The sequence below is a fragment of the Corvus hawaiiensis genome, chromosome 3 (genome assembly GCF_020740725.1).
Source record: "Corvus hawaiiensis isolate bCorHaw1 chromosome 3, bCorHaw1.pri.cur, whole genome shotgun sequence".
Lineage (NCBI taxonomy): Eukaryota > Metazoa > Chordata > Aves > Passeriformes > Corvidae > Corvus > Corvus hawaiiensis.
In genome coordinates, this window is record NC_063215.1 from 92,184,227 (window position 1) to 92,196,409 (window position 12,183).

At 43.1% G+C, this 12,183-nt stretch overlaps 1 protein-coding gene across 2 annotated transcripts in view; it reads left to right on the top strand.

The window, feature by feature from the left end:
* The first annotated feature begins 4,865 nt into the window (after positions 1 to 4,865).
* The window catches only part of LRPPRC (leucine rich pentatricopeptide repeat containing), an 87,581-nt gene continuing 80,263 nt past the window's right edge, over positions 4,866 to 12,183 (top strand). The window contains exon 1 of one of the 2 annotated variants that reach the window (XM_048298124.1): positions 4,866 to 5,240. In XM_048298124.1, coding sequence (XP_048154081.1) covers positions 5,050 to 5,240 — 191 coding nt within the window. In that variant the 5' untranslated portion in view covers positions 4,866 to 5,049. The remainder of the gene's footprint in view (positions 5,241 to 12,183) is intronic. The other variant, XM_048298123.1, reaches the window with a different exon arrangement.

Below are 12,183 nucleotides of genomic sequence, written 5' to 3' on the forward strand. Positions count from 1 at the left end.
CTGCCTTGAAACATCTAGAGAGGAGCCCCACCTTTCCTGTAGGGACTTGATGGCCCCACTGGATAGCTCATGTACCCGTAGAGGACACATCTGAGACCCCTGAAGGACCCCAGAAATTCACTCACATCCCACTGCACAGCCTATGTCTGACTTTTTTAATGGTCAACCTCTCATAAACCTTCTATATGAGAGAAGTTAAACAGACACAATACCTGCTACCATCTACCCTCTGACGCACAGCAGCCACATCCAAACTGCCTAAAGGCAATAGTTCTAGGCCAACACTGATTTTCTTCTACATGTCCTCTTATGTTTCCTTCACTTTGACACAACTTGGATCATTCACTCCAAAAGTTTTACACTGAGATTCTGGCGATGCATTTATAGCGTCATTTTAACTTTGGATTTTCCAAGTTTCCAAAGCCAACTGTGGTATTGAATCAGGGGGGATGGGGAAGCAGAGGTTAAATGATTTGCTAAGAAGTTGTTTGTTAGAAGCAATGCATACCACTTGCCCGACACTTATTGTGCCTACTAAAGCAGGATGAGAAGATATGAGACTATTGATAAAGGGAAGGAATCTTGACCAAAGATCCTGTTTTCAACCTAAAACTAACTCAAACCAGTCTTGGAAGTTTGGACTTGGGCCAGGGACATAAAGAGCACGTGCAGGGAAGCAAGGTGATAAGTTCAGCATGAGGAAGACCCTTTACTTCATCTGAGGAAGACTTATTTCACCCCGGAGACCCCCGGTGGTGACCCCGCGACCACCAAACAACACTGCGCAAGCACAACGCGGATGTAAATGACTTTTGGGCTCATTGTAATTCGAGGCGAGGCTAAGCGGGGCTGGGTAATGAATATGCGTAGGTGTATTGGGAAACTCAATGGATATGGAACTTGTAACCCAATAAATACCAAGCTGAATGCAGCTGTGGGCACGCATGACTTTGGAGGCGCTACCCCCATGCGTCCCAGCGCTGGAATAAACATACCGACTTTACTCCTTATTCCAGTAGTGGAGTCTTTTCCACGTTTTTTTGGATGTTTTGTACATACAGGGTTTTATTTCAATGACAGGACAGTCAATGAGGAAAACTCTAATTACCACATGTTATTATAACTCTTGTTTTGGAAATTTCTATGACACATTTCAACTAAATTTTAAAAGTTAATCATCAGTGTTTATGGTAAATTCTCAATGGAATTAGCAGAAACCTTAAGAGAACTTACAAGTTCCAGCAGAGGTAGTATGCAGATGACTGAAAGAATTTGGCCAGAATCCTTGCTTTTAAATCCTCCCACTCTCCAGCATAGCATCGCCATCTCCAAACCTACTGGAAAGTCCCAAGCTGATTAATGTTAATTCCTCAAACTATGCCAGGCAATTGCCTGGCATAGGCTGAAACAATTGTAGAGAATAGGAATTCAATACCAGAGACATAGTTCCAGAGCTCAAGAATATAACCTGGCATTGATTAATTATTATCCCCAGGTGTAATTATCTTAATGATGGGAATAAACTCCCTGAGCAAAGTGAATCAGGCAAAGACTTTTAGCGTATGTGGTCTACGGTACGTGTCTGTGGGGAAAATCTGCTTCTCAGCTACTGCTAGTGACACAGTCCTTTCTCTAGATTCTTGCATAAAAAGGCTAATATTTTTTCTCCACAAAGAACATCTCTAATACACAAGTCATCTTCTTCATCCAAAGAACTAAAACTCTCACCTAGACTCCATAAACATTATGTCTCAATTTACTCATTAAAGTTTTTCTCTTTTTCAGATCTTGATAAATGTGATCTAGACCCTCTCATCCAGAGAACTTCAGGAAATATAATTTCCTAAGTCTACTGTTTCAGCTGTATCACATTTTGAATTAATTTCCCAGGAGCTCTTTTCCTTTTCTCATCAAGCAAATAGTTATCTTTACCTGTGAAGCAGAATCATGTCTACGACTTCTCAGTCAGCACTGCAAAGACAGGACTTCTCTGAGCAGCCCTTAGTTTCAGATCCAGTTATCCACCAACTGGATCATCAAAGAATTTGCTTTTTCTTTGTCCTTTGGAGGAATTCCTGGTCAGCATCTGTCCCAGCGATCTTCTGAAACACTTCTTAAACTGTTCTTTACTGATTCAGCAGCAGTGACGTCTCAGTAATGAGAACTTACTATTTATTATGCTACCCAATGTCACCTCATTTTTTTCTTTTTATCTTCCAGTCTGTTGGGGTTTAGGGTTTTTCCTTTTGTTTCTTCCTTTTAGGGAATTTACTCCCATAGATTGTTAAGAGACAATAACGACTGATACTTAAGAAAGACAAAAGAAGTTGCCACGGGAAGGTTGTGGCTGGCTACTCTCTTAGCTGAGGGGGTTTCCCTTGGAGGGGCAGAGATACCACGGATTTGGGCTGGGAGGAAAGGGGCTGGATGCAGCTTCTAGCGCTCTTGCTCTCTTGGCATTTGGAGGGGAAACAGGTTGTGATTGCTGTGGGGAGATTTTGCCACCACTGCTGGGTTCTGTCTCTTGCTGCCTTCTTCTACCGTGAGTGAAGCTCTGCTTGTGGTAGCGGCTGTTGCACTGGAACCTTATTAACGCCCTACCTCACTAAAAAAGGACCCTTTCACCATCTGCTTGGGTGCCTCAGGGGAAACCCCGGGATCCCCGAGCCCCTTCCCCCTCCAAGGGAGTCTCTCCTGGCTGTGTTTGGGAGCTGGGCTGCCGCTGCCTAGCCCCGCTGTTTCTCTGCCATGGCTCTGGATTTTTTGCTACACTGTAGGCACGCACCCCCTGCCTGCCGGGACACCCTGCAGCTCTTGCCACAGCTGCCGGGTTTCTGCTACCTCTTGCTTGCTACCCGGGGTGAGCCTGCCCTGCTGTTCCGGCCACTGCTCCGAGGTTCCGGCTGCAGCCCTGTTTTGCCACCCAGCCCGCCTGCCGTTACCGCGTGAGGGAGACACGCCAGAACTCGCGCCACAGCGCCCCCTGCAGGCGCGGGGAGCCATCGCCCCTGCCCTGCGCGGCCGGGAGCCGCCAGCGCCCCTGCCGGCCGTGAGCGGAGCTGCACCCGAGGGGAAAGGGCTCAAAGGGCGGTGCGAGACTTCATTGGGTTTTCTGGTTTTGTTTTGTTTGTTGTTGTTTCCGTTGTTGTTGTTCATTTGCCTTGTTATACTTACCCATACTAGTAAAGAACTGTTATTCCTTTTCCCATATCTTTGCCTGAAAGCCCCTTAATTTCAAAATTATAATAATTCAGAGGAAAGGGGGTCATATTCTACATTCCAAGAGAGGTTCTCGCCTTCCTTAGCAGACACCTGTCTTTCAAACCTAGACACAGTCCTTCGCTGTATCATTTCTGGTCCTTATTGTAAACAATGTCGATATTTTTATATTGTGGCACTAAAGTGAGCTCTCAGGGGCTCTACTCCATCATCAAGGTTGGTGGGCACATGCCTAACCCAGCCTAATAGTGAGCATTACATTTGTACTTGGGTAAAGAAACATTGCTCTTCCTCATTAAGACTCAGGAAAATCCACAAACGCCAGAGGTTTATGTCCAAAGAGGAGACAGAGGAGTCCTGCACCTTTATTCGAATAAAGGGAGAGAGTCCACCAGGGCACACGCCCACAGGATTTTCTCTCTCGAGGTTTCGGAGGGCGCAGCCTCCTTTTATCCTAAGCTCCCGGCCACACGTTGTCCTCTTCTTTTCCCCACTGGCGGAGGTACTAGGAAGGTACAGCCTTCCCGAACCGCCTACCACAAATTTCCCCCTTGAACCTGCTATATTACCCCAAAATTCAGGGCTTATTGGCTTCAACGGCTTGTGCAGACCCCTGTCTGTTTTAGGAGCCAAGCTGTCTGGGCTCTGCAACAAACCTGCTGCACAAAGTTAATAGAAACATTAACACCCATTTCAAAGATTTTAACACCCATACCTTCACCCATCAAATTGTTTGTAAAGACATTAGCTTTCCTCCCAAGACTGAACTCTGTATTCCGTGAAACGCTCTTAACAGTGATACGGCAGAAGACATGATAAGAGTAGCATTGCAAATATTGTCTTACAAGCTGTATCTCATTCCTCAGTGAGCAGTGTTGAACATCCAGGACTCCGATAAATAACAAATATGAGTGTACATGACTTTAAAAACTGAGTCTTTCGCATCTTGATGGTCAGACAAGCCTTTCCAAGTGAAGTGTAATTGGAAATGGCTCGTCGTAGTCGATTTGATGGAAAACAATCTGCCCCTTAGAGTAATTATTTGCAAGTTAGAGCAAAAATAATGATATGGTTTTTGCATGAAAATATAAATTTAATTTCTAAATGCCTTAGTTAATGGTTTATGTCATAGCAACCAGGTTAACTTGGATGCTAAAACGAAGCATCAATTCAGGTGGCATCTTAGTAATTATATGCAAGCAAGCTCAGGCAGAGATTTACTACTGATACTCGGTTTAATAAAGTTCTTCCCTCTGCCCGTCACTCCCAGGCGATGGCAAGATTTCAGCAGAAAGGCTGATAGCGACCAGCAGCTTTCCCAGCCCAGCTCCCTGCGGCTTCCCCGGCGTACACGCCAGCCAGAGGCGAGGGCAAGACGCGGTTTATTCCCATTAATCGGATACAGCCGGCTAAGGGACTTTTTTTTTTTTTTTTTTTTTTTTTTTTTTTTAAACTTTTGGCGCGCGTGCGCGCCACCCGCCACGCTTTCGGTGGGGTCTGGAACACCTCAGGGGCAACGAGGAAGCGGCGGCCGCCGCCGGGCTGCAGGGAAGCAGTACTTGGATGGGCATACCGGGAGAGCCAGGCGGGCAGGGCCAGCACGTCCCACGGAACAGCACGGAAGAGCTCCGGGGAGTACCCGCAGGGGAAGCCACCGCTTCCTCCCGCCCGCCCGCCTTCCGCCGGGGCCGCTCCCGGTTGGCTGCCGGGCAGCCCAACCCGGGCCTGCGTGGAACGGCCCATCGGCGGCGCGGGGTGGGAATTAGCAGCGCGCTGGCGCCTGAGCGGGCGCGTTTCGAAGCCGGGTTCAGCGCCTCCCCCCTGCGGGGAATGGTTCGCCCCCGTCACATGGGGCCGGCGGCGGCGCAGCGCCGGCGCGCGGCTCACGTGCTGAGGGCGGTCATGGCCGCGCTGCTGAGCTCCGCCGGGCGCCTCCGGGCGCTGCGCCCGCGCCTCCCGCCGCTGCTCCCGCCGCTCCTCCGCCCCCCCGCCGCTCCCGCCCCACCGCCCGGCCCCGCCAGGTGAGATCCCGCGCTGCCGCGCTGCCTGGTAGGGTTGGCGGGGCCGGCTGAGGCGGCGCTCCGCACGCCCAAGGGCACTGCCGAGCGTGCCGCCGGGCCCTGCGGTGTTGCCCGCCGGGGCTGGCCCAGGGGCTCCGAGGTGGAGCTCACCCTAGGCCGGCCTGGCGGCCTCGCCGCGTGTGCGCGGCCTCGGGGTGAGCGTAGGGCAAAGGCCGCGCGGGAACCCCGCTGCCCTCAGGCTGGGCGGCCTGGGCTGCCCGCGCCTTCCTCCACGCTGGGCTCAGACCAGACCAGAGCCCTGATCTCTGGGGGACATGGCTGTGGGGGGACACGCCGTGTGGAGGGGGCGTCGAGGAGGAGGGGGAGACCAGGGGAGATAAGCAGTGATGGAATGGAGTTACTTTTTTTGGAGGCATTCAAGAAACGACTGGACGGGGGACTTGGAGTTCTGGCTATAGCTGACAAGGTGGTGATCGGTCACAGATCGGACTCGATGATCTTGGAGGTCTTTTGCAACCTAAATGAGTCCGTGATTCTGTGACTGACTCTGAGTACCTGCACAGTTGGAATCTGGGCTTTCTCTTCGTGCCCTCATACTCTGCTGTGTGTCTTGTCAAGAGGGACGTCTTGATTTCTTTGCTAGAGTACTCTCTTCCTTCCATCATGCAGGTAGGGTGGAACACTTACCCTGTCCTACCCACCTGTGTGCATCCCGGTTGTGGTTTTGACCACAGTTACGTGTGGTTGGTGCCCTGCAGGAAGCTTAGAGACACAAACCTTCATTAACACAACTCTAGACACATACAGATTCATGAGCTGATCTAAGGGCTTAGTGCTACCCAAGGGAGAAGGTTGTTCTGTCTCTTGTCTCGTGTTATATCTCTGATGCTCCCTCTAAGTCAATGTAGCTTAATTTCTGGTAGAAAACGGGAACGGTTTTCTGCCATTCTAAATAGGTAACTATGGTCAGCAGAGGACTTGGTGAGTTCCAGAGTTTGTTAAGAAGGGATGGGAAAAGACCAGAATCAAGAATGGAGAACTCCTAGAGGGAAGTCTCATTGTCAAAATAAGGACATTGTTGCTAATTTCCCTACCTTAATTGTATATTAGTCTTACTTTGGGGCTGTTTTATTGGTAGCCTGGCCAAAATCTTACCTAAAAAAGATACGTAGTTTTCTGTGGGCTTTAATAATTGAAGATGCCATCAAATGCTAAAGTCAGTGTGAAGGATGGAGTAAACCAGCTCAGGAAGAGCCAGGAACCAGGAATATCTGATTTATGGTTGGTAACAGAACCACACGTTTATTTAGCTGCAAATTAAGAATAAACCTTTCTTATTTCTAGCAACTAATTTTTGTTTTACTCAGCTGGAAGCCTAATTCCCTAAATTAATTTGTTGCGAAAAATAATATTCACCAAAGTTCATGTGTGACTTGGTGAAGGACTAACTGGTTTTTTGCCCTTAGAACTCCATTTCTAGAAAGAACTTTAGAAGTGCTTTATGTGATGATATTTTGATTCTTACAGCTGGGGTTTGGTTTTTTGGTTGTTTCCCTCCCAATACTTTTTTCTTACACCAAATTATACTTAATTTCAGGTATAAATCGGGTCATATGTGGGATAGTTCAGTGATAATGCTGTAAACTCTTTTGAAGCTTTTTGTACGTTCTTCCTGTCCAGTAATTTCGTTCCTAAGATAAGTTTTCACTTAAAATCTCCATGTCACACTACCGTATGTATTTAGGCATCCTAGTGCACAAGTGATGATCTAGAGCTGAAGTGTAAAGCAAACGTAATACTTACAAACTGAAATTTCATGTATTAAGCATATGATCTAATTTAATTTTTTTACCTTAAGTAACTATTCACTGATTTTTTTTTTTTTTTTACTTAAGCCTTAATTTCTGGAACTGGACCTCCTTTGAAGAACTAGACTGGCATATGGACAACATTTGGGCTTGCTATACTTGCTGTTCAGGTCTCAAGATTATTTTGAGAATGAAATGCAGTCTACTTGGAATAGTAGGGGAAGACACACCCCGTTTCAAGATTAAATAAATAAATAGGAATAATCTAGCATTTTGCAAGAAAACTGTAAATAACTGTATGTTTACATGTGCTTGGTATAGTCACTTTAGCACTGAACATGATAAAGTCAGTTCAGAGGCAAGTCTGTGACTATCATTACAAAAATGGTTACAGAAAAGTTGCAAATGTGAGAGATGTGAAAGAGCAAGCTTCACATTCATGCTGAGGTTTTATCAAAGCATCATTATTGCTTTGATTTTTAATCTAAACTTCTTTGAAAAATGATTTAGGATAGTAGATGCATATACTAATGGTTGAGAAGCATTTCATGACAAGTCAGATTTAAGACAAATTTACTCTTTCACTTGGCCACCTCTGAAATGTGAAAATGTTGAGCTACATGTTGTCACTCTCCTGCCATGCAATTTTATTAAACTATGGTAGAGCAATACGACAAACTTCAGATCTACAGCAGCAAACTTCAGCAGTGTGCTAACTTACGTGGTACGAATTATTTACTGGGACTTTGCTCACAGAAGCTTCACTAAGGGAAAAAATGCCTGAATTTGCTGTTAGTATCTGACCGTCAAGAATGCTGTAAAAAACCTCTCCATTGACAAGTGTTTAAAGTAGATTTTTGAGTTAACATCAGGTTACTTTGGGGGGGCCTTTATTCTACATACTGTAGGTGATGATGTTATGGTTTGATGTTACAGCTTTCTGCTGTGGGAAAGTTAGTGCTTAGAAAAAGCATATTGGCTCCATTCTTCCCGCACTGTCCGCCCTGTTGCTGGCCACCTTGTCTTGCTCTAAATCAGGGAAGGAGAACAGTTAGGCTCCTAAAGCGTAGATCATGGGAGTTTAGCTGAGGAGGAAAATCAAGGAGAATCAATACAATAACAAAAAGAAACCAAGCCAGCAAACCCACTCCAGTGTTGGCTCCTCTCTGTACAGCCCACAGGTCCTGCCAGGATCCTGCTCCTTCACGAGCTTGTCTCTATGTTGTCAAAACCATATTCAGCATAAATCCAAAAGACAGCCCCATACTTGCTACTTTGAAGAAAATTAACCCAAGCATGGAAGATGCTATGCCCTTATTACAACTTGTGCTTGTAAGGACTCTTGCCTTTTGATCCTTTGTGATGTGTTTCAAGTATGTTGGTAAGATGGGAGAGGGAATATCCTTTTAAAAAAGGTTTCAGATTGCTGGAGGGATGGGTTTGCTTAAGTCATAAGTTAAAAACCCAAATGATTGATGGCATGGTGAATGGTGTATTTTAATTTTGGGGGTTTTTTTTGGTTTTGTTTTTTTTTTTAGATTAGCTGCAAACAAGTTCTTTTTGGCTGTTCACGATCATACTCAGCAATCCATTACCAGTGGACAAAAATGTAAGACTGAATGCTTAATAAAAGCACAGTACTGAATGCTTAATTACATTAGCAAAATGATAGAAGGAAGGGTCTTCAAATGGAGAGGAGACATACAGTAGACTTGCTTTTCATAATACTCTGTTGTAATAAAGTTGCACAAGCTTCACTGCTGTTATAGTTGTTTTATGTGTTTTACTGTTGGATATAAAATGCCAAGATACTTCCCAAGAAAACATAATCATAGAGGTGTTAAGGTTGGAAAAAATCTCTAAGATTATTGAGTCCAGCTGTTAACTGACACTCCCATCTTCACTACTAAACCATGTCCCCAAGTGCCACATCTATCTACCTGTCCTTTGAACGCTTCCAGGGAGGGTGACCACCACTTCCCTGGGCAGCCTGTTCCAATGTTTGACACCTTCTTCAGTGAAGAGTTTTTTCCTAAGATCCTAAGTGTAGTACAAAGGAAAGGTTTTCTGTTTTGCTTCTTGTGAATCACTTAGGCAAGTTTTCTAGATATTCTCCAAGAAACATGAGCTTTCTCAGTCTACATGAAAAAACATTAATTTTTCTCTGTTGTAAGATCCTGCTATATCTCCTTAAACAAGTGTACAATGGCCTGAACATTGTGGCCTTTTCGTATAGCTAGCTGATCATGGCTAACAGTAAAAATACTGTTCTAACAGTTGTGTGAATTGTGCTGGGATCTCAGGTGCTATATTTAGTCTTATGTTTACTAAATTTAGTGTTAGATCTGGAGTGCTTTTATGTACACTAATGAATTCTAACTCACTTAAGTTTGCCATTATTCTACTTCGAACATGGCTTTATTTTGAGAACTATTTAATGCAGTTTTTGCATATTTAGTTAGAAAGAACAAAATATTCAGTACTTTTTGTAGAAAAAGCACAGCAGCTACCTTATTGCGGCTCTGATAAAGGGAGGCAAATATCCATATTTATAATTAAACGTGGTTATCTTCATATACTTATGCAAATAAATTAACAATACATGAATAAATAGATGAATATATAAATAGAATTATTTTTTTGAATATTTGGAATTGGTCAAGTGTTACAGAAAATAAACTTTCTGCTGCTGCAAGGGAAAACATGAGCATCACCTACTTTTTGAGTTTTGGGAAAGATGGAACTTTATTTACTCAAGCTGGTGTGTAAGATATGTTCCTATAGGAAATTAAAGGTACTGCCTTTAGTCTGCTCTAGCAATGTGGAAGACATAAGTATGTGGGTACAGCACTGGGATTCTCACTGAAACCCTTGTAAACAGAAGAATTTTACTAATTCACTTCGTATAAATTCCTCCACGCACACTTCATCTCTGCATAAGATTTTCTGTGAGTTTATCTTCAGCTACTTTCCCAATGCTGTAAGTTAAACTGGAGGTGCAGTTACCACTTGTTTGGCATTACAAATGCACAGTTAACCTTTCCTGTGTGGGCGAGGTCTGCCGTTGTGGAGACAAAGCTGAAAATCGTGTAAAGGCTCCAGTATCTGAAGGCTACTTCTAATCTTGTGATTGTGGGAGTTGGAGAGAGATCACAGGGCTCAATATATCCTTTTGAGCTTTTCCCAGTTCTGAAGCATAGTAGAGAGAAATTACACATTTTGGGGAAGAACCAGATTGCTCATTCAAACAGATATGAAATTTATTGTGCAGCTTTACATGCTTACAGATGAAGTGTTTCACATAGAGAAAATCTTAAAATGCTATCTGAAGGTAATTGATGAAAGTAAGTACTTGGCATTCATTTCAGCTCTTGGGGAAGTATATGTTTTGTTGTGTAGCATAGCATTTAAGTCTGAAAAAAGTTAATTAAAATAATTGAGAAAATATGATTACATCATAAAACTATGTAATCTAACATCTTGAACTGAGGCAGGATCAGAAGTATCAAGGTCATGCATGATAGATTTTTTTTTTTCCCTTGCTCCTAATCTTACTTTATAAGCTTCCAAATGAGAAAGCTTGACTGAAGTATCCTGTTCAAGTATTTCATTACAATTAATATTAGAACCATTAGTATTGGTTGTGTGATGCCTGATGGATTTGGTTCAGTTGCTTCTCTGGTTGGAGAGTAGGATGGGATAGATGAGTCCTTTGAGTGTTTTATACTTGTTTTTTTCCTGAATAAACACACCATGACAAAGAGATCATTATCTGTATTTTAGCTATGTTCCTTTTTTTAGGACTTGAGAATTTGAAGGTTTTTTGCTGTGTGACATTTCATGCTTAGGAAGCAGTGCCTCATTTTCAGTACTTTGTCGGCTGCACTTTGTTGTCTAGCCAGCTGTACCCCATCTTAAGTTTCTGTATTTGTGTTTTGTCCAAAACATACAACTTGTGGTCTGTATTGAAGCTATTATTGCACATGGATTGTTTCCTAGTTGGGTCAGGAGATAGCTTCACTTAGACTCTCCCACAATATTCCCAGTTCCTCAATAAACCACATTTTAATTTTGTATATATATTTAAAATTTTTGTTTACACAACTGCCGCACCCATATTTTCTAGCTAGAAGTACATTGTATCTCCTTGTTTTGCTTATGAGGTTGTCAGGTAAAGTGGTGCCAAAAGCTTGTACATCAGTCTGTATTTTTTTTACTAGGCTTCTGTTTTTCCCATAACTTCTATGAGTTTTTCAAAGTAATTCCAAAGGACTGGAGTTTGAGTAAGATCCATTAATTTGTATTTAATATATCTTAATGTTTTCAGAAATGATTTGAGTCATTCTTCTGTATTCTCACCTACACCCCCATCTCCTTGTTAAAATTAGTAGTGATAGTTAAAATTTACAGAGGATGGTTGCAATTAACATTTCTTGAAAGCCAAACAGTGTATAAGCTGTAATTTTTTCCCTATGAAAAGGTAATTTCTAAAATCATATTTATTAAATTTAGAAACCTTTCTTGTTGCCTTTTTAGGGGACTTCCTGACTGAAATGGTTAATGTGGCCTTCTTGATTTTTATCCTTGCTTTTTTTCTATTCTCCTTAATTGTGTGTTGTTTTTCAATTTCGGAAATTTAAAGATTTCCTGATGCATGGATAACTGCCTCATTTTGTCAGCTTCTTTTTGTGTTTCATAGAGAGGTTGTGCCATTAGTATAAACTTTCACCATGTCTACTGTGTTCTCCTGTCCTTTGCCTGGTTGCCTGAAATCAAACCTAATGCTGTGTCCCTTAATTTTTTAAGTTTGTATCTTTTTTGAAAGCTGACTTTCTGGTCTGCTCAATCTTTCATCTTACAGAATAGTGAACTCCTGGGGTTTTTTTGGTCTTTCTGGGTTTTTTAAAGTTTTGAGTTCTTAGTTGATTTGTTGTGATACATACCAGATTCAAGACAGTAGATGCTGCAGCTTCACTCAGCTTTTGAAGCCACAGTTACTCTTTAAAAATTCTTATTTATGGGATTGGCTTAACATTACACAGCACTGTAAACAGTGCTGAGAGTGTAATTTATCCAAATGCTGAAGGCCTACATATAATGAAGTACACCTGAATCTTACACTAAACATATTTCAG